This window comes from Carassius gibelio, chromosome B2 (assembly GCF_023724105.1).
Source record: "Carassius gibelio isolate Cgi1373 ecotype wild population from Czech Republic chromosome B2, carGib1.2-hapl.c, whole genome shotgun sequence".
Classification (NCBI taxonomy): domain Eukaryota; kingdom Metazoa; phylum Chordata; class Actinopteri; order Cypriniformes; family Cyprinidae; genus Carassius; species Carassius gibelio.
Window position 1 is genome coordinate 15,451,361 of NC_068397.1, and position 27,231 is coordinate 15,478,591.

The 27,231-nt window shown below is 37.2% G+C and overlaps 1 protein-coding gene across 2 annotated transcripts; it reads right to left on the reverse strand.

The window, feature by feature from the left end:
* Positions 1-268: 268 nt before the first annotated feature.
* Positions 269-25,973, reverse strand: LOC127950634 (CTD small phosphatase-like protein). Of its 2 annotated transcripts, XM_052547794.1 has the most exons (8): positions 25,290-25,973; positions 11,547-11,707; positions 11,260-11,292; positions 8,745-8,846; positions 6,924-6,980; positions 4,470-4,562; positions 3,546-3,731; positions 269-2,384 (listed from the first exon to the last, which is right to left on the reverse strand). In XM_052547794.1, exons 1-8 carry the CDS (start codon positions 25,363-25,365, stop codon positions 2,259-2,261), a joined length of 834 nt encoding a protein of 277 aa, XP_052403754.1. In that variant the 5' UTR covers positions 25,366-25,973; the 3' UTR covers positions 269-2,258. The 2 variants fall into 2 exon arrangements, with proteins under 2 accessions (XP_052403754.1, XP_052403755.1); XM_052547795.1 differs by lacking the exon at positions 11,260-11,292 and having other exon boundaries at positions 25,290-25,965.
* Positions 25,974-27,231: the final 1,258 nt, after the last annotated feature.

The following is a 27,231-nucleotide window of genomic DNA, read 5'->3' on the forward strand; positions in this document are numbered from 1 at the left end:
CGATCATCAGGATCTACACAGACTTGTGGAGTTTATGTAGCTTTAAAGGGACAAACCACATTCAAAATCCAGGTTTTAATTTAAACTGTTAAATCGTGTCTATAATCCCGACTGCTGATTCTGTAAACGAACTAAAGCTAGTCTAAGATCTCTCAACCAACCACTTAAGAGATGCCCGCCTTGCAAGAGCTGACGTGCTTTGGAGAAACAGTAACACCTGAGATACTGAACTTTAAAGCACAGGCCAAGAAGTCAAATGAAACTCAAATTGTGTTGTTTTTTAAAAAGGTGCTTTAATATAACATGTCAGAGTCCGGAAGAAAACCTACAACAACCATGAATCAATTCAGCTTGAAATCTACTCCAGACCTCAGCACTGTACAGCCTCTCTGAACTGATTTCAAACCCCCTGTGGACCATTTAAAGTGTCCGTATGGCTTACTAAGAAAAATACAATAAAGAAAATAATGCATAATTTAACAATGTGCAGACTTGAGCTATTTAAGTGACAAAAACAGTGTTTTAAGAACAGCACCTGACAGTTCAGTTGTGAAAAACAGAAGCAAACAACAACTGAGCAAAACCAATAGTGTTTTGACGCTGCCAGATCACCAGGACTATATACGGTGTTCACAGAAAAAGGTGAAATATGCAAATGTGAAAAGTATTGTTTGACAATTCAAACAGAAAGCTAGAAATCATACTAGCAAGCCAAATATCCAGGCAGTCTGGAAGACCGACGTCGACGACTGAAGAGAGGCTGTACAGCACAAGCGTGGGATAACAGAACCATACATCTCAAATACTGACAGAAGACCATACATGTGAGAATGATTTGCTCTCCGCAGAACAGGATGAAGAGAGAGAGATAGAGAGGGGTAGACGATGAAAGACTGGGGGGACAACATGTAGTGACCGAACTGTGACGTGGCGGACTCTGGGCAGAGAGAGAGAGGGAGGTTATTGCCTGTTCAGCAGCGGATCGGGACATCCCGTCACTGCTCCTCTCGTCTTAGGCACTGTGGTGATGGAGAGTCTGCACAGCTTGCGCCAAACACTTTCGAAACCCCACTGGGACAAAAAGGGTTTCGTTTAGCACTGCAAGAGGCCTTACTGTGTCCGTTCTGCTCTGGCACAAGCTGCACAGCGCTCTAGTCCCTGGGCTGGTACTGGTGGTACCCTACAGGGAGGTCTTTTGTAGTGTAGTATACAGTGGTAGCAGCAGCAGGGTATGGTTTAAAACAAGTCGAAACTAATAAAAAAAATATACAAAGATGATGGACCTGTACCAATTCTGAAGAACTTGCGACTCAAACAGAAAATAATTAAAAACGACACAAGGGCTACATTTGCAGTTGTGCATCCTGGTTTCCATAAAGGACACTTCCCCTTTAAAAACGATTAGCGGGGAACAACTGCAGTGTCTACGCTACTTCACCAAAGGCAATGAGATCAACGTAAAGTTCCAAAACAAAAAAAAAAGACTAGCGGCTATAATTCTGTTTTTGAAATGTCCGAACATTTGTCTCCAGCACCAATATTAGCGTCGGGCCTGTTCGCTGAAAACGAAACGTACTTCAGCGTCAGATTGCGAGACAAATATTAGCGATTGGCACGGTTTAAGGGGTTCGTTGGCAAAAGAGGCTGTGGTACGTGAGACGAGTAACCTAACAAGTGCAAATGCATTCCTTTGCTCTTAAAAAAAACATACTAAACATATACAAGTCTAGATAATAGTCTCGGTCGATATAATGGCACAAGCTAAAGCAAAATCGAAAACAAAAGGAACATGAGAAGAACAGAAAATGGAGAAATGTACCCAGCTTTACACATTTAAAAATCTCTGGCCTCTTTAACAGTGCTTTTATAAAAAGAGTCTGACCTGCCTCCGTTTTAAAGCATATATTTCTTGTAAAGATTAGGTTCTCGCGTACAAAATGTTCATTTCCCCAATAAAAATGACATTCAAAAAAGGCACTTTGTTGGGTCGGAGAGGAAACCCCACAGTCCTTTAACCCTACGGATTTCTACCTGCATAGCGACACCTCGGAGATTGGTTATGACTTGGAGATTTCGTTTCAAAAACGGGAAAGAAAGAGTAGTTGAATTTTTGGTTTATCATAAGCACTTTTCAAAAGAGAAATATTTGAGTGTCCATTAAATTTTCCGAGTCTGTTTATGTCCTGGTGTGCGTGGATGAGGTGAGGATTGCAGGCTGAAGGAGAGAGCGGGGGGACTCGCACTGGCCCCTCAGCCTGCTACCTGCCCCTCAGGTTCTGCAGCACACCGTACACGTCCTCCTCTTTGCTCAGTCCCTCAAAGAAAGGCAGCAGGTCCCGGAGCTCAGTGTCATTCATGTCATCAAACCACGACTGCACAGGAACCTTCACAACACACACAACACAGACAAAGTTATTATCTGACATGGTCTAATAATAATCACATTCATGTTATGACCTGTTATTTGTCCAAAATCTTGATTCACATAACTGTATATTCACCACAAATATTGCTCTAGATTTGTCACACTGTGAAGAAATTTCACTTTCAGTTACGAAAAAAAAAATGCCAAGAGTGGTAAAGCTGTACTGGTTTTTACAGACAGTGTAAATTGCTGCTGAAACCAAAGTAGATCCTAAATAAAACAAAAAAGAACAAGGATGGGAACAAAGATATGTATCGGAGTTCAAGTTCTGATTCCACAACGATTCTTTTGGCACTTCTGAGGCAGAAAAATTGGTGGGTTGGGGAATGCAATTTCCAAATTATAATATCATTAAAAAAAAACTTTTTTTATCATCTATATATATATATATATATATAAATCCTTCCCACTTTATATTAAGTGGCTTTAACTATAAGTCGTTATATTGTATTATACATATATCTTAATTTAGAAATCTTTATAATATAAAATGGATAATAATAAAATCATAAAAAAAATTAACAATACACAAAATATGAAAATGTGAATTTTTTTAATAAGTATAACATTCAACTATGGTAAAAAAATTCATAGTAATATGCTGAGCAATTTAAGTTTAATTAAATGACTAAAAATATATACATATAAAAATAAAATATGTATTTAAAATATATAAATACATAAATATTGAACCAATTTTTTATTATCTTTTGCAAAAGTTGCATTAAAAAAATACTAATTTTTTTTAAAAAGTGCATACTTATTTACATTTAAAGGGTGGATACTTATTTTACTCACTTATTTGAGGCAAATGATCATTTCAATAACTCATGAGTGTGGTAAAGACACGGTTTGGTTACACATTGTCATTTGAATAACCAGTTTTACCATATTAACCAGTTTAGGTCTGAAGCAGAACATAACAGAAATTATAAGCGGTGTGCGTAAATCAGCTAAATTGGCAGAGCTGTATGGTTGTGATTCCCTTAAAGAAAAGTCTCATAAGAGTCCATTGTGACTCTGAATGTCATGTTTACGTTTTCTTTTTCCACTGCACTACAAGTGCAAGAGTAACCAAGCTGTGGTTTAGTTAAGAGTTTCATCAGCGTTCAAAACTCACAGCATTTTCAGGATGGAAAATGTAGGAAGCAGGGGAGTTGTCCACAATGATGACGTTCCTGAGCTCTCTCCCGAGCCGACTAAGGTCTTTAACATAGTTCCCTCTGTGGAAAACGCAGGATTCCCGGAAGAGTCTCACCCGAAACACACCCCACTGGTCCAGCAGGTCAGCCACTGGGTCAGCATACTGAAGCACACACACACACGACAGACACTTACAAACAAGTTAAAGGAGGACCTTCAAGCTGCTCATGCACTGATTAAACAGTCGAGTCACTGCAGAATCATCCAGCTGCTCCCTGCAACGAATACAAATAGAAAACAGAGAAAAGCAAGCTGCTAGGGCAACGCAACTCTATTTCCATGTCTGTGCAAAAAAAAAAAAAACATCTACAAAGAGAACTTTAAGGAAACCTACAAACCACAGTCAGATAATGTGGCTCTCAGTAAGAAAGCTTGCTATTAAAGCCAATGAGCCGTTATGCTGTCAATATAACAGACACGGAAGCAACCAAGACACGTGATCTAAACTACAGTGAGCCGCATACACTCTCAACAGCTAATGTGTCACTAACAGCTATGAGAAGAACAAAACACATCGGCTACGGATACGGCGACAAATGAAACTTCACAGCGTATCGTAAAAGCGGCCAAACGCAAACAGTGTGAGCGTTCAAAGGTGAAGGCAGCAGCGACTGGAACTACTGGTACACGGCACGCATTCTGGAGGAGTCACAGATGCCATTGAGACACTTACCCATGCATTAGCGGCTAAAACAAACGCAGGCCACACAGAGACAGAGAGGGGGGTCAGATATTAGCAGAGCAGGGGTGTATCACAGCATTATCTCCCTTAAACACTGCGGAGTCTTTTGACATGTTTGATGACATTAAGAGAGTCGGTGTGGTAGTGTGGTGGACGAACCTTGGCTAGACTGGCTGTGAAAAGCACACATTCAAACAGCTCGCCCATTTTCTGCAGGAACTCATCAACGTGAGGTCTTTTGAGCACATACACCTATAAAGGGGAAATATCGAGATACACAGCCATTTAAGTCAGTTTAGTGCTGCTCATAATACATAAAATCATTATAAAACAATGCAATAATGCAATAAAGTGTTAAACCGCTATTAAAGTACTTTTTAAATATATATAATATATATATATATATATATATAAAACTACAATAAATTTAAGTTTAATTAGATAATAACATTTTCATAAAATATTTACTAATTAAATGTAATCCTTACAAATCTCAAACACACAAATATACAAATAACACACAATGGTAAAATCTTTATAAAACAATACACTATAAAATATGAAAGTGCATATGACAAAACAAAATAATTTACACAATTAAATATAGTAATACAATATCAAATAATATAAAACAAAATGTAATAGTGATATGCTGCAACATTTAAGTTAATTTAAATGATAAATTTAATCTTTATAAATCTTTATAATTTGTAACAATAGATCAATCTTTGTTTTAACAAACTATAAAAAAGTAATATAAAAATGTATATACCTTTTTACTAGGGATGCACCGAAATGAAAATTCTTGGCCGATACCGAAAACCGAAAAAGAGAAAACCAAGGCCGAAAACCGAAACCGAAACACCGAAAGAAATTATGCCAATTATTAGTACCATTGCATTTATTGCTATGACCGTGTACTAACTTTACCGTGTACTGGCCTGCAGAAAGGTTTTAAAATGTTCTCTCATAAAAACAAAGTGCATTTAGGTGAAGTGCATTTGAAATTGTTCTCTGTAGGACTAGAAAGTGCATCACTTCTCCAGTATAGGCAAGACTGTTATCACTTCTGGGGATGGGGACTTCAGACAGATAACCATCTAGCTGTTGAGCAGTTGAGCTTGTCATCTGCCTGACATTTGAGAAATATTTGAGAGAGTGTATTTAAATAGGGCCAGGGCATAAATAAACCTTTTTATCAAATTAAAGCAGAAATCTAGCAGAAAATCTAGCATAAATATGGCTACAATCTGATATTATGTATGTATATATGTTTGTGTGTGTGTGTGTGTGTGTGTGTGTGTGTGTATATATATATATATATATATATATATATATATAGTGGCCTAAGAACAAAATAGCCAACGTATTATTATTATTTGAAGCACTTTCTTGCAGAATTCCACTGAACATATCAGACAACGAGGGTACATGCCACTCATCTGGTGCAGAGACCAGTCTTTTTTTCTGCGCTCTGATCTGTCTCATGCGCTTGGCGCTTCTCCGTCTCCACGCGGGTTTTCCGCATCCTGGATCATTTCTCGTGCGCGCTGCCTTATTTCCGCATCCAAGTAATGGTTTTATAACGCGGATCAAGCACATTCGCGATGAAGTGCAGAGGATCCGAAAAGATCTCAGTGAGACGTGTGCTAACAGACTCTATAAGACTGTACTTTTCTTTGTTTTTACTTCGTGGTCCGTCGTAATATCTTTGTTAGGAGACGCTTTAGTGCTGCGAATAAAGGAGTAAGAAGAGAGAGAATGTTCTCACTGGCGTTCCATATAAGTGAATGTCGTGGGGAGCTCGTGGTCTGCGCTGCATGTGCAGGTCGCGGTTTCTGTTTGCGTCATCACAACATTTCGGCCGTGTTGTTTCGGTGATAAAAGTCTATCGGCCGAAAACCGAAAAGGCCATTTTCGGCCGAAAATTTTCGGTGGACGAAATTTCGGTGCATCCCCACTTTTTACAATACATAAAAAAATTGTACAGCAAGAAAATATTAAGTGATACATTAAATCCCTTAAGTTCATTTGAACAATAAATGTAATCTTTATTATGCATTATCTACATTATGTTATTATAATATATAAAAAATATTGAAATTAAATCCTTTTTTTAAAAAACTAGAAAATATAATATGAAAATGTAGATCTCAATAATAAACATAATAATAAAATTAGAATTTTTTTTTTTATTAAAGGCCAACCTATTTAAGTTCATTTAAATAAGTAATTTAATCTTTGTCATCTTTATAACTCTTAATAAAATGAAACATATTACAATACTAGTACATGATCATAAAACAATACACAATAAAATATATTGTAGCAATATAACAATACAACACAATAGAATTCATTTTCTTGTTCCTCAGTCTGAAGGTTAAAACACTAAGGAACAGATGATTTGCTTTAGCTCCATGAAGACACACGACTGCCACCTAGTGCAAGTAATCATGAATAGGCCTCGAGGACAGACAGCCTATCCTGGATTACTTGAACAAGGGAACAGCCACTCAGCCACCACTTCATCTAATCATTCAATATTCCCATCTTCAGCAATCTGATGTCAGTGTAATATGAAACCAGCACATGTTTCCATCAGTACTGTACCTGATGCACCGTGCCGTCGATCTCCACTGGGACGATGAAATCAGCGTTGCTAATGGGCTGTGAGAAAGCAACAAACACAACACAGACAAGTTATGATCCAACTCAACCCACCCAAACCTAAGTCTGACATGATTTCTTCCAATAAAGTAGGTTTTACATTGAAAATTGAAACCTTGTCTTACTGCAAGCAAGACTCATGAAATCCATCTTTCCAAATACAGAATCATTTCAATACCAAGAATAAACCATATCAGGTTTTATTTGATACATGAATCCATCAATTATAAAATACTTATCACTACTCAGCCAGTTGTATCACCGGATTCTTAAAAAATAACAGCTTTTGGGGGCTTCTCATGGTTTTAGTCACACACGGCTATTCAACATTATCCCAAACAACTTAAACATGACACTTTCTAATGTGCATTTTCTGTAAATCATAACTTTTCTCATGCTTTAGCTTTCTTATAGTAAAAAGGAATCCTCAAGTGGCCTTTTAAGTCACATCTACTATATCCAAATATTATGTAACAAACTAATAACAGCTGATAAGCATTATGACCGCAATCAGATATGACTGATTTGTGATAAGCTCTATTTGCATATTGCAGAAGCAAAATGACAAACAGCAGAGGGCGTCTGTGCTCTCTCAACACAAAGCTGCCTAATCAAATATTCATAATCTCTTGTGATGGAGGATTGAAAACTGCACACCTCAAACATTTATCCTAAAAAAAAAAAGCCTGATATTTAACAGTTTATTTTTATATAAAAAAAAAAAATCTTATTTGGTATATCAAGCTTGTATGGCTCATGCTCTACGACTCACAGACTTTTGGTTTATTCAGGGGCACAAACTATGCAATTTTGCTAATATTTATACGGCCAACATGGTGAGTATATTTATATATTTGGCGGGATATTTTTATGGATTATTAAGTAAAAATAAGTTACTTCAGTTCATTTAATCTTGAAATCTTACCAACAATATAAAAGTTATATTGTTTAATTTATAAAAATCATTTACGATTTCACAGCAGAAAGACACGTGTATGGCGACCTAAAGTGGGATGTTTTAGAATGATACTAAAATGTCTTTTACGTGCTAAAAAAGTATGAACTATGAATCAGATGGCAAAAGGCATGTAGCCTAGTAGATTGTGTACCAGATGTTTTCAGCAAAGTTCTTATGTTGATAATTTAGAAGTCATAAAATTGTGTATTAATATGATAAATTTGGCTTTAAAGGATTAAAACCCATTTTTAAACAAACTACCCCACACCGTTAATAATAAGATATGATTATATTATAGTTTTATTAATATTTTGATTCAGTTTTATTTATATATTATAGTTATATTTATATATATATATATATAAATTTTTAATTTTATGTATGATTTTATTTTTATTTTTAATTTTATAATTATGTATGAAGTTAATTAAAATCAGAAGTTTATTTTATTTCAAGTAACATTTTCTTTTAATGGTTTAAATCTTAGTTTCAGTTTAAGTAAACCATAAAAACCCTGCACTAAATGTCTGAGCTTCATTCACAGATCAAGAAGCTCAGTTTCACAATCAGTGTTGCTCTTCAACTCTCCTCCTACCAACAGCAGAGACAAATGAGCCCTGACTGGGCCGTCACTAAGCATCACAGGAAGCTCTGCCCGCACACATGTACATCCCTAACGCAAAATAGGTCACAGTGGGTCACAGTCACTGAGCAAATTACAGATAGAAGTCACAGTTACCCTGCATCTTCAGTCCATCCCTGGTTGTTTCTGAACTAACTTCTACAGGCAAAAACTGATAAATTACCTTAAACGAGCTGTGCACCAGAGTCTCATCCAAGTCTATTACCACACACTTCTTCCCATAGTCATTTATGTTAACTTCAGGGAGGAGGTACTTCTCTGGAGGCTGTGGAAATGTAAAACAGAGAGAGTAAACATCATGAACATGGAGCAATGTCAGAGAAATGAGACGGGAGGTTAAAATGCGGCGCGTTAAGACTGTTATCAAGCGAAATGAGCAGACATATGGGAGAAAAGCAGCACGGTTCCCAACCATCTACACATTTCCTCTGGAAATTGTAAGGGACAGCTAAGGGCATTTTAGGAAGTGTGTTTCCTGAGCTGCACAGATGACGCTCATGCAGTAACATCCCAGGCTCTTCCGAGCGGAAGTGGAAAGGATTACGGCCGTGCATAGGGATTAAAAGGTTTCTCACACATTAATCAGAGATGCAGGATGGGTAAGGTTAGAGACTGAGGGAGTGACTTCAGCACTGGCTGTCTGTATGAAATCCCATCACTTTATTTATAAGCTACGGGTGAATGGCTCCCTCTCTTGATCCAGTTCTCTAATCCTCGCTGCACCGTCTCAAAACAAGCAGAGGCAATCTTGTTATGGAGGGAGGCAGTATGCTGTCGAGTCCGTCTAATCTAAATCCCTGTCTGTTTAATGGGAGGAATCAAGTTTAGGAGGAACCGCTGAGGCGCAGTCATGATCCAGGTCCGAACACTTACAGTTCGGCTTGACATGACTTCCCAGTCAACAACTGTACAGCAAATCATGCAGCAGAAACACCATTATGGGGTTACGAAAATCTAATGAGGAAATCATTAAGGATCATGAGATCTGGATTTAAACAGACTAGCACTGAGATTAACAGCGGAAGAGACGCACTAAACCCTTATCAATTAAAGATCGCAGATAATCTGCCAACCTGGTCATGAAACTTTTAAATGAAGAAGCGTCATATTTTTACTTTGATCAAAATCACAACATAAGAAAAAAAAAAAAAGGGAAGCCACTTGTAGGTTGACTTTCAAAAAGGTGCGAACCAAGACTTGAAGGGATAGTTCACCCATGATTACCCACAAGCCTCAAGATTTGTATACGGCTTTCTTCTATCAGAGTTGTATTAAAAAAATGTCCTGGCTCTCCAAAGATTTATAATGCCATTGAATGGCTGTTGATTTTCAATAGTACAATAGAAGTACAATAAAACACATTCATCCATCATAAAAAGTGCTCCACACAGATTCGGGAGGTTAATAAAGACCTCCTGAAGCGAATTGATGCATGTGTGTAAAAAAACGCCTTGGTCCTACAGCATCCGCTGGACCACCACTCTCCCGTATACACTCGTATGACTTAGCAGAAGAAATTATTGTTTAAAAAGTTTTAAATATGGATATTTTTCTTGCACAAATCGCATCGATTATCTTAAGGAGGCCTTTTTAACCCCCGGAGCATTTTTTATGATGGATTGGAGTGGATTATTGGACTTCTATTGGACTACAGAATATCAACAACCATTATAAAACTTGGAAGAGCCAGGACATTTTTTTATATAACTCCAATTGCACTCGTCTGAAAGAAGAAAGTCGTATAGAACTAGGATGGCTTGAGTAAAGCCAAATTGGGTCATTTTTATTTTTGGGTGAACTACCCCTTTAACAATAAGGATGGCCTAGTTTTACCATTCACACATTTGGGTTTGGTATTTATAGATTTAAAAAGTATACATTTCTTTCATTTTTTAATCTTACTGACCCCCAAATACTGCACTCCAAAAAAATTTTTTTTTGTCATTTTGGATAACAGCGCTTAATAAATGATTGAATATAAATGTAAAATACTTAGAGGTCTTCAAGGCATCATTAACATTATGTTAAACAATGAACCAACCAGTAATGTTTGCCATTGTATGGAATACTGTCCCAACAAAAATGAATTAATTTATTTCTCAACATTATAGCTATAAAATTTTCAGCTTGTTAAAAAGTTTTATTCTGTAAATAATTTGTGTTCATGAACAAAAAACTGTAAAGAGGAAACAGTTTTTGATAGAATTCCAATTATTTCAAACAAATATAAAAACGCATAGCTTAAAACAGGCTAGTGAAAATAGTGGCAGGCCAGGTTAAAAATGTTTTATAATAAAGTACTATGGGATTCTGTAAACACTTTGGAGGTGGTGCAGAAAATTTTGCTCAGCCCCTTTAAACGGACGAGAATACAGTGGAAAAACACTTGCATTATCAAATCAAAAGCAGTCATACTCCCAACAGTTAAAAAGCAGGAGGGTGGGCATAGACACATCTTGAAAATGCCTTAACCTATAATTGTGCGGTAAACTTTAGGCTTTCCAGGCGCTTCAGAAGTAGTATAATATACAGTGCATGCAAGCATCCATCAGGCAAAGTGCATCACTGTCCACAGAGCCGCTTCAAAAGTGGATTCGAGTGTACAGTGGTGCGGCGCTCCATGCGGCATGCGAGAGCACACAGACAGACGACACGGAGTGGAGTGGAATCATACATACACTGGGAATAGGGATGACCTCAACCTGGTCACACTGGGACATGAGAGATGAAGACAGAGGAAACAAACAGGAGAGGAAATGAGGTGCTGAACCACAAGACAAATGAACAGTAATTCAGACAAATGTGACACAGTCTGCACAGAAAAAGAGAGTTGTGATGACTTCTGTTTAACATCAGCAAACCACACATGACGGTGAGATGCAGAAGCAGAGGTCCTTGAATCAATGCACATCTGATTGACTGTAATCACTCCCCGTGTCGAGAGGATGTTTGGGCAACGTCTCACCTTCGGTGGAGCTCCGTTCTCCTCCACAGGTGGAGGCTGAGGGGTGCTGTTGTTGTTAGGGGTGGCAGGGGGCTCAGCATCGTAACTTCTCAAACAGCAGAACAATGAGCTGAAGATGCTGCGAGTCCTCTTCTTCTTCAGACTGCTGTTAGACAGCGAAACTGACAAAAGAGTGCACAGAGAGAATATACTGAACACGGTTTAAAACATATGACTGCAATAATAATTTACTAGGGATTCATTATTAGTGGCAACATTGCTGCATATTGCTGCAATAGATTCTTTTAATATTTTTATTTAGAAAAACACTTAAATTATCTCTTTAACCATTTTATGATTGTTTTTATGGTTACCTGCTGTAACGTGAAAATATATAAACTAATATAATACCAAAACATGTATGCTCAAAAGTGTCCCAACAGTTTGGGGTCTGTATGATATTTTTAATGTTTGTGAAAGAAATCTTTTATTTCACCAGACTCCATTTATCTGATCTAACATACAATTAAATTATAAAATATTATTGTAATTTAAAATAACTTTTTTTATTTTAATATATTTTAAAGTGCAATTTATTTATTTGATTGAAAAACTGAATTGCAGTCATCAATGTCACATAATCCGTCAAAAATCCTTCTATACATTTTTGTGAAAAACTATTTTTTTCCGGTGTCTCTGATTATTATTATCGGTCATCGATGATCAGTTTATATATGGCACAAAGTTCAATAACACTTATTTGGACACTGGTGGTGGGAATGTCCGAACACCCTTTAGGAAATTGGCTTTGTCCCAGTGCAGGATGTCACTTGGGATCTTTAATTAAATATCCAGAATATTATAACTGATTATGAACAGGCTTTACACCAACACACTGCACAACATCAAAGACCCTAACGGTTCTCCTCATTCACACACACACACACACACACACACTAATAATAATCTGCCTTCATTCCAGCGACACGGCAGAGGCTCTAAATGTTAACACTGAGGTCACCAGCAAGTAAAGGCCCTTTAAAAATAGTGACAAGCAGGAAAAAAAATATGAAACTAGACCCCAGTTGCTCACAAACCCCACCCCGTCCCCTTTAGGCTCCTAAACCCTCATCCCTCCACTCATTGGCTGCTGAATCCAGCACCATTTTAAGGGACAGAGGCTATTTTCCCTCGTTCCTGAAGCTTGTGATGACTTCAGAGGCATTGGGAGGGAAGGAATATTTGAGGGAGAGAGGGAAGAGGAGAGGGAGGGGCAGCAGCAGGGGAGGAGGAGCTAAGAAAATGAACAGCCTATGAGAGCCGTGCATTCCCCTCCCGCCCCTTTAGCCTTCTCAAAGCTTCAGCCAAACATCTCATGCTTTTCTCCTCAAAATGTTAAAAACTCTGCAATACTTTACACCCAAATTAAATTAATTTACGACTTTCAATAGTTTTGATGGAGAAAGCAACTTCTAAATATGTATAACGAGCTGTTATTTTCTTTTCAAAGGAGTGGATCATTTTTCATAAGTGGGAGGACAGCAGCTTGGCTTTACTCAGGAATACTGTAGGAGCAGACATGTCAGAAAGCATGTACAGCGTCACACATTGAGGTGTAAAAACACATATCTCGATATCTACTAACTAGCCCTTCGCAATGAGAGCGTCTTTGCAACTCCACAACAGAGAGCTAAATACAAAAGGCAAAAACACAAATCTGTCTGTAATCCAGTTTATATTTAAATGCCTTTAAAAGAGAGAGCAATAAACATTAAAAAATCTAGACTACAAAAGCTCCCAATGAGCAACTAGGTCTAATTGTTATATAAAAGTATTTCCATATGAATTTCAAAATAAATATTAAAGCTGCAAGCAGCGATGAACGGGCCCTCGCACCCGGGCTCACCAGCAGCGAGTGGCTTTAGTTAATAGGTGAACGGTGAGAAATATGCGTTTAAACTCATAAATATAAGTAGAATATATCAATGTTTATTCCATATATGTGCCAATCTTCCTGTTGCCAGCAGGTGGCGCTATCATTATAATGGAATATTGGCCTTCAGATGTGTTCAGGGCAGGACTTTTATCGAACATGTGAGGTTTGGGGAGGATTGGACATTTTATTCCTGAGTTACAACAACATCCTATTTCATTGCGAAACAATGAAATTTGTCAGGCCGCCATGGACACGCCCTTTAACGAAACCTCAAGATCTTCGCAATTTAAGATCGCAAAAGGCTTTAGATTACACTGATTAAGTTTGGTGTTGATCTGAATAAATATCTAGGAGGAGTTCGTTAAAGTACAACCCCTGAAAATGGGCAAAACAACACTAATTTTGCAGAGAAAATTCCAAATAACTGACTTCCTGTTGGGATTCGGACTTCGTACCAAGAGACTTTTTCGTAGATATTGGTGTGTTACATGTGTGTACCGATTTTTGTACATGTACGTGAAACATAGCTCAAGGCGCACTCCGTTTAAAGTGTATTCGCACTCCGTTGAAAGTGTATAGGTGGCGCTATTGAGCCATTTTGCCACACTCGATGGAATATTGGCCTTCAGATCTGTCCAGGCCAGGACCCTTATCACACAAGTGAAGTTTGGGCAAGATCGGACATTTTATGCCTGAGTTATAACATCTTTTATTCCCATGGCGAGACATTGAACTTCATCACGGCGCCATGGACACACCTTTTAACAAAAACTCAAGATCTTCACAACTAAACATCACACAGGTCTTTAGATTAGACTGACCACAAAAAAGACATTGATGTCATAAAATTTCTAGGAGTAGTTTGTCGCAGTGTAAAATATGTAACTTCCTGTTGCCAATAGGTGGCGCTATGACTATAACTGAATATTGGCATGTAGATCTGTTCAGGTCAAGAGTCTTATCCAACATGTGAAGTTTGGGGCAGATTGGACATTGTATGTCTGAGTTACAGCAACTTCCTTTATCATGGCGAAACATCGAAATTTGTCAGGCCGCCATGGACCCGCCCTTTAACGAAAGCTCAAGTCCTTCGCAATTTATTATCGCAAAGGGCTTTAGATTACACTGACCAAGTTTGGTGTTGATCTGAATAAATCTCTAGGAGGAGTTCGTTAAAGTACAACCCCTGAAAATGGCAAAAACAACAGCAATTTTGAAGGGAAAATTCAAAATAACCGACTTCCTGTTGGGATCCGGATTTCGTACCAAGAGACTTTTTTGTAGGTATTGGAGTGTTACATGTGTGTACCAATTTTTGTACATGTACGTGAAACATAGCTCGAGGCGCACTCCGTTGAAAGTGTATAGGTGGCGCTATAGAGCCATTCTGCCACACCCGGTGGAATATTGGCCTGAAGATCTGTTCAGGCCAGGACTCTTATCACACATGTGAAGTTTGGGGAAGATCGGACATCTTATGCCTGAGTTATAACATCTTTTATTCGCATGGCGAGACATCGAACTTCGTCGCGGCGCCATGAACAAGCCTTTTAACGAAAACTCAAGATCTTCACAACTGAACATCGCACAGGCCTTTAGATTAGACTGACCACAAAAAAAGACATTGATGTAATAAAATTTCTAGGAGTAGTTCGTCGCAGCGTAAAATATGTCACTTCCTGTTGCCAATAGGTGGCGCTATGACTGTAACTGAATATGGGCATGTCAATCTGTTCAGGTTCGGAGTCTCATCAAACATGTGAAGTTTGGGGCAGATTGGTCATTGTATGTGTGAGTTATAGCAACTTCATTTTTCATGGCGAATCATCGAAATTCGCCAGGCCGCCACGGACACGCCCTTCAACGAAAAGTCAGGATCTTCGCAATTTAACATCGCAAAGGCCTTTAGATTAGGCATACCAAATTTGGTGTTGATTTGAAGAACTCTCTAGGAGGAGTTCGTTAAAATACAACACATGGAAATGACCAAAATTACACAAAATATGCTCATAATATTAAAAATAACCGACTTCCTGTTGGGTTTAGAATTTCGCTCCAAGAGTCTTTTTTGTAGGTATTGGTGTGTTACATATGTGTGCCAATTTTCGTGCATGTACGTGAAACATAGCTGGAAGGCTGTTGATTTTCTTGGTATAGGTGGCGCTGTCGAGCCATTTTGCCACACCCTCTTCTGAATCCTATATCAGACGAAAATTTTCACCAGGTTTGAAGCGTGTGCAAAGTTTCATGACTTTTTGAGCATGTTAAAGCCCTCAAAAATGCGATTCATTCGGGAGAAGAAGAAGAAGAAGAAGAATAATAATAATAAATTAAAGCTGCAAGCAGCGATGAACGGGCCCTCGCACCCGGGCTCACCGCCATCGTGTGGCTTTAGTAAAAAGGTGAACGTTGAGAAATATGCATTTAAACTCATAAATATAAGTGCAATATATCAAAGTTTATTCCATATGTGTGCCAATCTTCCTGTTGCCAGCAGGTGGCGCTATCGTTATAATGGAATAATGGCCTTCAGATGTGTTCAAGCCAGGACCCTTATCACACATGTGAAGTTTGGGCAAGATCGGACATTTTATGCCTGAGTTATAACATCTTTTATTCCCATGGCGAGACATCGAACTTCGTCATGGCGCCATGGACACGCCCTTTAACAAAAACTCAAGATCTCCACAAGTTAACATTGCACAGTCCTTCAGATTAGACTGACCACAAAAAAGACATTGATGTCATAAAATCTCTAGGAGTAGTTTGTCGCAGTGTAAAATATGTCACTTCCTGTTGCCAATAGGTGGCGCTATGACTATAACTGAATATGGGCATGTCAAACTGTTCAGGTCAAGATTCTCATCCAACATGTGAAGTTTGGGGCAGATTGGACATTGTATGTCTGAGTTACAGCAACTTCCTTTTTCATGGCGAAACATCGAAATTTGTCAGGCCGCCATGGACATGCCCTTTAACGAAACCTCAAGTCCTTCGCAATTTAACATCGCAAATGGCTTTAGATTACACTGACCAAGTTTGGTGTTGATCTGAATAAATCTCTAGGAGGAGTTCGTTAAAGTACAACCCCTGAAAATGGCAAAAACAACAGCAATTTTGAAGGGAAAATTAAAAATAACCGACTTCCTGTTGGGATCCGGATTTCGTACCAAGAGACTTTTTTGTAGGTATTGGAGTGTTACATGTGTGTACCAATTTTTGTACATGTACGTGAAACATAGCTCGAGGCGCACTCCGTTGAATGTGTATAGGTGGCGCTATAGAGCCATTCTGCCACACCCGCTGGAATATTGGCCTGCAGATCTGTTCAGGCCAGGACTCTTATCACACATGTGAAGTTTGGGGAAGATCGGACATTTTATGCCTGAGTTATAACATCTTTTATTCCCATGGCGAGACATCGAACTTCGTCGCGGCGCCATGAACAAGCCTTTTAACGAAAACTCAAGATCTTCACAATTGAACATCGCACAGGCCTTTAGATTAGACTGACCACAAAAAAGACATTGATGTCATAAAATTTCTAGGAGTAGTTCGTCGCAGCGTAAAATATGTCACTTCCTGTTGCCAATAGGTGGCGCTATGACTATAACTGAATATGGGCATGTCAATCTGTTCAGGTTCGGAGTCTCATCAAACATATGAAGTTTGGGGCAGATTGGACATTGTATGTGTGAGTTATAGCAACTTCATTTTTCATGGCGAAACATCGAAATTCGCCAGGCCGCCACGGACACGCCCTTCAACGAAAACTCAAGATCTTCGCAATTTAACATTGCAAAGGCCTTTAGATTAGGCATACCAAATTTGGTGTTGATTTGAATAAATCTCTAGGAGGAGTTCGTTAAAATACAACACATGGAAATGACCAAAATTACACAAAATATGCTCATAATATTAAAAATAACCGACTTCCTGTTGGGTTTAGAATTTCGCTCCAAGAGTCTTTTTTGTAGGTATTGGTGTGTTACATATGTGTGCCAATTTTCGTGCATGTACGTGAAACATAGCTGGAAGGCTGTTGATTTTCTTGGCATAGGTGGCGCTGTCGAGCCATTTTGCCACACCCTCTTCTGAATCCTATATCAGACGAAAATTTTCACCAGGTTTGACGCGTGTGCAAAGTCTCATGACTTTTTGAGCATGTTAAAGCCCTCAAAAATGCGATTCATTCGGGAGAAGAAGAAGAAGAAGAAGAAGAAGAATAATAAATATAGCTGCAAGCAGCGATGGCGGGCTCAAGCCATCAGTGCAACGCCACCCCGGTGGCATCGGGAAAACTGTGCCCAGCGGGCATAAGCATTTACAGTAACCCTCTGGCAATCAAATTTTAAGGGATATGGCAGTTAAAGGGTTAATCCGACCCGTCTAGACTTTGAAATCACATACACAGAACAATATATATAACTTTAGTAACACTTTATTTTAATATATATATAAATGTATAAGGTGTACATTGTAGCTGACACCTAAATTAACACATTAAAATTGTTTTATGACTGCAAGTCTTTCTCCTCAAATGCTATTGAGCTTCAAATTTGCTTTTGAGTCCATGTGAAAAAGTAGCATAATTTACATATGACTTACAGTTTGTTTTAATAAATATCAAACATTCAATTTAATGGTGCATTATAGCTGTCACCTAGATGAACAATTACAGTTGTTTTTATGACTGTAAGTCATTCTCTTCAAATGCTACTGACGTTAGAAAATTGTATAACAATATCACATGTAACTTAAGAGACGGTCCCTAAATTTGAGACTCTTGAATGTCCAATGTCAAGCCAAATTTATGCCTGTTTTTGTTTTGTTTTTTACTTTATTTTTCTTTTCTCTGTGCCGGATTGCTGATGACTTTTACCCGGGCATAGATGTCCATCCATCAATTACGAACATTCATCCGCAAATGTCCGAGCGGTCGCGAGCGCGGATGGGAGAATGGCGCATGTTTTATTTTACTGGGATGGTGCCTCCTCTGGGAGTTGGTGCCCTACGAAGACTGCGTATTCTGCATATAGGGAGCGGCGGTACTATCTGGAAGATATATTCCTCAAACCGTCGTACAAGAGGAGGTGATGCTAGTACTTCAAGCATCTCTCAAAACCTATCTGTTCATAAAGCCTATATATAAAGTCTTAATATAGTATTCCACAATATGTTGTGCTATTCTAATATTATTGTGGTTTTTTATTGACATTGTTATTTGCTGTTATTTTTTGTTTTAATATTGTTACTGTTGTTACTTGTTGTACGGTGACCTTGAGTGGTTTGAAAGGCGCCTTAAATAAAATGCATTATTATTATTATTATTATTATTATTATTATTATTAGCTGTACACTTGATAAAAAAAATTAAATATAAACTTATGCAATTGTATATATATGTATATATAGTGTACAGTTTTCTTTTATTGCATCTTGAAATAAATGTTTCTGAGTTCTGTGTTTGTTTATTTTTTTATTTTTATTTTTTTATTTTTTTTAGGAAGATTACAGCCTTTAATCTCCTCAAAATAAATGTGCATATAAACCATGAACAATTTAATTATAGCTGTATTTATAAAATGCTTACTAATGACTATTAATTTTGGGAGATGGCTATATAAAGCAGCAACAGTTGATGTTGAGGCCTAAGATATTTCTTAAGCTGTAATGATGAAAAAACAACAACAACACAAAATTGCTTTTTTTTTCTGCTGGTGATTAAAGAGATGATTAAGTCTCCCTCCCTCTCTCTCTCTCTCTCTCTCTCTCTCTGACACCAAGCCCATCCCCTCTCCCACACATTCACACAAACTCAGCACACACACTTAACACACAAACACACACACACACACACACATTACCCACAGTGACAGAGGGACAGAGTGACATCAGATGTATGGTAGTTTTTTAATTTTCTATCATCCATATAGTGTTGTATAGTCATGAAACTATGCATATTTCCTCAGCATGACTTCTATGTGTACATTTTGTTGAAGTGTTTAGAAGCTGCACTTTAAAAAAATAAAAGACATTTACTGGTTACTTTTTTACTGTTATTTCAAAAAATCACCACGACAAAACCATTCAAGCTATCCAAAATTAATTTGCATCTGTTCTGTAAGATAAATTCTTTAAACAGTGGTAAAAGAGGATGTGGTGCTGATCCTTCAAGAGTCACTCAAAACGTGTCTGTCCATAAAGCCTATAAAGAATTATTCTTAATATACAGTTCACAATATTTCAGCTTGTTATTCTAATAAAGTGAGGGTCATTTTATCAGTAAATACATAAAATTCATATTATTTTTCTTTGAAAGATTTCTATAAATGATTTAAATCATACTTGTTTCTACAATAATTATTTAAAAGTAATCCTATACCTCCATCTGGTGGCCATTATTGGTACTAAGAATTGCAAGCTTCATTTATAAGTTATGATAGTTTTAATTTTATGCTGGCTCTTGAAAATGATAAAGCTATTAAACTTACTGTGCTTCCTTCAAATGATAACTTCTACGTATATAAAAAAATATGAAGAGTTTGGAATGAAAAAAATTAAAGATATAGTAAAATAACTATTGTATTTTTTTTATGTTACTTTAATAAATCGCTATGACCACACCATTTAAGCTATCCTAAACCCATTCGCAATTTAACATCTCAGTATATTGGCTTCATGTTAAAAAAAGTTTGGTGTGAACTACTTGTGTCTTCTTGGAGGAGTATGAAATCATTTACAGGCTGATTTTATCATAAATCCACAATACAATTTCTGAGTTCTGTATCAATCAGTGTTGTTGTTTGTTTATTTTTATTTTTTTATTTTTCATAGGAAGATAACTGACCCTTTACTCTCCTTTTTAACAAATGTGCTTATAAACCAAAAACAAGCTATTTATAGCTGTATTTATAAACTGCTTACTACTGACTATTAATATTGGGACAAGGCTTTATAAAGCATGAACTGACTATTTACTTTTTGAGTTTGAAATTATTATTTGCAGCACAAATAAGGTTTTTTAGGATTTTTAAAAATCCCTAAAACTGTCAGAAAAGGATAAGGCCTATTTCTATGTGAGTGGCTACATTTATTTGTTTTTATAACTATAATGCATAAACTATGAAATTATACAAAATGTATAAAAAAAGTACAACAGTTATTGTTTTCCAATGTTTTTTATTAATTTTTTTTTTTTTTTTTTTTTTTTTGGATTTACATTTAAAAAAATTAGCCTACTGCAATCATTCTAAACAGCTTGAATAAAACCTGTCAATATTTATTATAGACCACTGTAACTGTGTATAATCTAACAAACAAGTTTATTATGAAAATAAAAGTGTGTACACCAGAAAAATTGGACGATAAAGAAATTGCTAACAATAGTATAATAGATCATGTTTTATGTTTTTAGGCGTTTAGATGCAGAAATGGACAAATAAAATGTAAAATAAAATGTAATTGATTTAATTAAATATAGATTAATTCTTGTTAGAGCAAAATAATAAATACATACGTACACACATTAAAAAAGCAGCCAAGATGAATGAGTTTCATTTTTTTTATAGATTCAAATTGAAGACAGAAGCAGCTGGTATATGCGGTCACTTAATATTCAAATCCAGTAGATCCACTTCAGATTTATTTCTCAACAGTTTATGTTCAATTGGCTGTTTTCGTTCATATTCGCCAAGCTATTTTGAAATAATCTTGTCCGTTATGTGTTCGTTCGTACGACGAAAGGCAGAATCCTGCAGCTCGAGAGATATATGTTATTCTGCCAGTGGCGGTGTCAAATAGTCTTTCACACTTAAACGAGTCACAAACACCTGCATTTAGCTCTTGCAGTGTTACAATGGGTTTATTGTGTGCATTTGTGGTAATATTTTATTTAAAAAAGCTCTTAAACAAGAATAAATTCGTTTGTTTTGAGCTCGACACTGTAAGCGCTGATCAGAGCGGTGATTTCAGATAGGCAGCCACAAATATTTAATTTTCACACAAACAGTTCAAAAACATCTGAATTTAGCTCTTGGTGTGTTCTAATTGGTTGATTGTGTGATATCGCTGTAATAATTTATTTTTAAAAGCTTTAAAACAGGAATAAATTCGTTTTTTCTGAGCTCTTTACTCCAGACGCTCGTGATCACAGCGGTGATTCATCTCTCCTATTTCTCACGTATCTCTGGCCAGAAATAATTTATCCATGAGCCCTGAACCGGTAATAATCAGATATGTTGGTTTAGCTTGTCAGTGTGAATTAAATCTAAGTATGTATTTGTATTTTTAACCGATTTAAAAGTGAAAGTAAAAGTCCGGTAATTGCACCTGTAGGGGCGCTATTTCTCTCAGACAATGGAAGTCTGAAGCACATATACTCAAACAGAGGGACAGAGTGAGATGAGATGTCTGACAGTTTTTTAATTTTCTGTTATCCATACAGTGTTGTAAAGTCGTGAAACTATCCATATTTACTCAGAATGACTTTTTTTCTGTATGAAAAAAGGTTTTGAAGTGTTTGGAATTTAAAAATGCAGGACAATTAATAATTCCATTTTTATTGTCATTTAAAAAAATCACCATGACAAAACCGTTCAAGCTATCCAAAATCCATTGGCAATTTAAGTTGTTTAAAATGTTTTGGCATCATGTAGACAAAGTTTGGTGTGTATAGTGTTACTCTCCTCTGAGCAGTATGCATTAATTCACAGCTAAATGTAAAAAAAAAATCCACATTCAAATCAAAATAGCTGACTTCCTGTTGATCGTAGCTGATGACTGTGAATTAGAAAGTTGTCCGTGTTGATAAGAACAATTTTTGTACCGAGTTTGGTGTCTGTAGCTAAAACTAACCCCCCCACTTTTGACAAAAGGTGGCGCTATAGAGTGCCTCTTCCACGCCCTTTTAAAAGCTTTTTCCATTGTCTAGCTATCAAGAATACTGATATGTGTTTTGAGTTTCATGTAAATCTGAGGTTGTTATCTGCCTCAAAATCACCATAACAGAATATTCAAGTTTGACACGTTGCCATGGCAACAATATATAAGATATCAATATCCCCACAACAGATTTACATCGGCCATGTTTTGTCATTATTCTGATGAAGTTTGAAGCAAATCGAGTAAAAATAAGATGCTGAATTCAAAGCATTTTGAAAATGACTCACTTCCTGCTGCCAGTTGGTGGCGCTATAACGTTGACTCTTAATAATCACATATATACGATCGGTATCATACATCGAACAAACCGATGAAGTTTGATCAAACTCAGGCAATGTATGTGGATGTTATTAGGCATTTCCTGTTTCTCACTTTTTGCCCTAATTTCAACGCCTCGCCACGGGCAAACCGTTCGAGATATAAAAAATCCCCTCGCAATTTTTCATCCCCAATGTCTTGAGATCATGTTCACCGAGTTTGGTGGCAATCATGTAAAAAACCTATGACAAGTATATCAAATTCCAGAACATGCTTTTTTTAAACAGCCATGAATAGCTGACTTCCTGTTGGGCGGAGCCTTTGACATAGAGCGCGAAAGTTGTTCAGCTCAATGAGATCTACAAGTGTACTGAGTTTCATATAAATATATGCAAGTGTGTGTGAGCTATGGTTCAAGATTTCTGACTGTGTTCCAGGGGGCGCTGTAGAGCCCCTGTGCCACGCCCGGGTCCCAGTCTCTGTGGCGTCCTGATGGCCGCAGATTCCAATGTGTGTGCCAATTTTCAAGAGTTTTTGAGCATGTTAAGGCCCCCAAAAACCCCCGGAAGGTTTAATAAAAAATAAAAAAAATAATAATAATAATAAGAAAAAGAATAATCCTTAGGGGAACAATAGGGCTCTTCGCCCCTTCGGGCTTGAGCCCTAATAATAAAAAACAAAGCAGATACAAGAGGGTCCTCGCACCTCGGTGCTCGGGCCCTAAAAACAAAGCAGATACAAGAGGGTCCTCGCACCTCGGTGCTCGGGCCCTAATAAGAAGAATAAAATGCAGTGAAGTGCAGAGAGTTTTACATAATTGTGGACAGAATGCAAAAAAGATCCCTGTCAGGCAACGGGCCAGAGACATTGATCACTGCGGCGGACTCACTCAGATGCCATCAGAGCCTGAAGGCATGAGAAGATGCAGCTGCCTTAAAAAAATCCTGTAATTACTACTGACTTTAATTACTTCTGGCTTAATATTAATCTGCATGTTGGAAAGACTCATTAATGGCTTTGAAGAGGGAGGCCTGGTCTGGATGAGATCAAGGCTGTGTATGTAAATCACAAAAGGCATTTAAAGTGTTGCCTAATAGGCCATCAAGAGCACAAGGACCATTTTAGAGGGTTCAACTTTATTCTGTGCTGTTTTGAGAGGGCAGCTGTTGAAGAGCTCCTCTACTCAGCCACCCAGAGGTCAAAGGTAAAGCCCTGGAAGTGGTCCATCCAAATATCTGCTGTCAGAGCCGGACATCCTCAGATGGGCAGCCAGAGGCAGCTCTGCAAAACTACCTTCATAGCTATTTATCTCTATAGCAGAGACAGATTGACTCATTTTTCATTTTCTTCCAATCTTCATTTTAAATATTTAGATATTTAAGGCAGGATACTATAGGCACACCTATTTTTGTTTTCATGCACTAATCAAATTTTATTTTAGCTGTTTTTTTTCATAGCTCTTTTTTTTTAACTAATGGAAAGGAAACATATACAGTATAAATACAGTGTTTATTATATATATTTATCTATTTGTGTTTGTAGATTTCAACTGCAATACATATTTTTACACAGTGTTTTCTCAATATTACTAATTTCTCATGCACAAGCCAGAAATATTTAGTTTCACTTTACCAAACTTTCCCGTTTTTTTCCTACCAATATACTTAGGACTTTTACAGATGGTTTTATTCTTACATCTTTTAGCCTAATTTATAGAACACAAAATTCCCGAAAAGTTGATTTTCTTTTTTTTTTTTTTTTTTTGGGTGGTTGTTGACAGTATTTTCTGATTTATGGAGTGATTAAAAAAAGAAACCAAAACCACTCTGTATAAACCAATCGGTAAAAAAAAAAAAAACTGTCAACATAAACCAAGAATTTTTTACCTGATTTTTATCAAGTCTTCAGATTTATTTTCTGGATTTTTATGCAAATTAGTGCCAGAATAATTACACAGCGAATTATTTTCATTACATTTCAGAAAACTTGGTGTTATATATTAGTGAAAATGTGTGCCCGGTTCACCTGTGGAGTGCATTAATTGTTAAAAGTTCGTTTACCTCCTAACAACCTAAAGCAACACATGACTGACTTTTCCGTTGTAGGCACCTAAATAGCACACAATACTGTTGCTGACTGGACTGAAAATAGAACAAATCAAAGTCCACTGCTTAAAAACACACCAAATAAAACATGTACCCTTTAAAGCACTCTAACGTTACTTGTGCAATTCTTCCTGATCACTTCTGCCTCATGACAGAAAGAAACATGTTTATATTGGTCTCATCCAGATCAGGTCGACGGACGCTGACAGAGCCCAAAACTTTCAGTCTCTCTCCAGCAGTTTACATCGCGCCTTTACGACGACTCCGTTATATAAACACACACACACTCGGTCATCGTTCTGCGTCAACAACACACTGTCATATAAAAAGCATATTAAAAGTTAACAAAAAACGCATTATTCTCACTTATGTTAGTGCAAAAAGTAATTAAATGCCTAAAATGTTTATTGTGTGTGGACTCAGGCGCGCAGCCCGCTCGTTTAAAATGGTGGGTAACGTTAACGTTAAAGCTAACAAAACGCGCAACAGCGAGCAACTTCAACACACAAAAACACCTCTCACCTTTCTCAGCATTTGACGAGAGTATCTCTTCCTCCTTGGGGTTCGTAACCTGCGTTATTATGGACGTGTTGTCCATGGAAACGAGATATTAGCTCCTTTTTCCAGCGAGTTGTGGCCGTGTCCGTGTCTCAGCTTGTGCTAACAGCTAACAGTTAGTTGAGTTAATGGCAGATCTCCAGCCAGCAGCAGACTGCTGTCGCTCAGGCTAGCGTGGGCGAATGGACGGCACCCGACCACTAATCTTTGCGTTTTGTTGCATTAAAATACGCGTCGCGGACACACATTTGATCAATCAGTCCGTACGGATGCGCATAACAAAAATCAGTCGCGCCAGCGCCGAGTGGCTAACAAATAGTTGGAAGCTGGATTGCTAATATAAGACAGCGTTAGCGAGTTTACCATGAAACCTCCAAATGTAGGTTAGTCTGAATAAATGCCCCGCGCGATGTCTGAACGCTTGCGTCTAAACTCCTGGAGCTATAGCCGACAGCTGTGCGCTTAAGCGACCGTCAAGAACTGCCTCTTCATTTTTCCCCGTGTTTTCTGATTTCTGCTTCCAATATGGAGACGGCGAGTGTTTGATATTCACGAGAGAGAGCTGAGGAACAGCAGGAGGAGGTATTTTCTGGGAACCCCCTCCCTCCTATTAAAAATAAAAGCGCAGTCGCGCAATGACAGGAGTGCCTTCAAAGTTGACTGATTTCTAAATTAACGTCTTAGACACTCGACTGTGGAGCTGTTTAATTTATACTGAGGAGCTTTAATGTGCGAATAAATAGTGAAATGCTACGCTATTTATAGTAAAGAAATGGATATGGAATGTAAATAGGCATCCGCATCACACACAATCTAGTAAAAATCATCCTTTGCTTGTACAAAGCGGAATCAGGCTATATATTTCTGCTTGTGAGGTTTAAATAGTTAAGGGCTTTCCCTGTGCGTAGTTATTTTCACAACATCGTATCCCATGTCTCCATCTGCTGTTCAAAGATATTGTTGCAGTTTTGTTAAATAAAGAAATTATTTAAAAGTTTTTGTTTCGCATGTTTCCCATGATCTCTGTCTCTGCTATGTAAAAGCTGAATAAAATAAAAACAAAATAAACAAACAACCGGGTGTGTATTTTATGCTGTGCCAGTAGGTGAATTCAATAGAAGAGCAAAACCTAAAGGCTGTTAAGAACACACATGAAATAGCTACATTTTCTAGCATTTGCATTTTAACCAGTGAATTTTGTGTTTCGTTTTTTATTATATTTAACTGTAAACTGATTAACCTATGTTACATTTATTTATGGTTTCGTAATTATAGTTATCATAATGTATATTTTATAGTTTTGAATCTTTGCTGCAAACCTTGTTCTTCTATGCATTTTAGGCATTTTACGCTGTTTCAAATTCTGGGGCTATAATCAATAGTTGGGAGCAAACTGCATATAGAAGCACATTTTTAAATATTCAGGTGGGATATTGGTATTTAGAATATCACCTGTCATCCAAACCCCCAACAAAATTTTAATTTTTCCCCAAATTCAACTTAGTGTAATTCAGGTCCTACTTTTACTCATATTGTAAGTTGCAAAATTTACAGAAAACAGAATCATACTGAGGGAGAAAATGATGACATGCATGTGATAATTTAAAATGCTTTGAGAAGTGTCCATTATAACAAAGGATGATAGATAATAGGCTATTTGGCTATTTTATGCTTTTTAAATATGTAAATTATGCCAATTAGCTGTATTTATTTGTTCAAAAACTTCAGTAAAACGTCTTTCAAAAACATTTAAAAGCCTTAAATATTATGACATTTTGGTTGCAATATTATTGACAATGGTTGAAGTAAACATGGTTCATCTTCATTGGATTAGCCTACTGTACATCTACACACGGATCAGAAGATGACAAAAGAAGGGCTTTCTCCAGCCGGCCGTGATGCACCT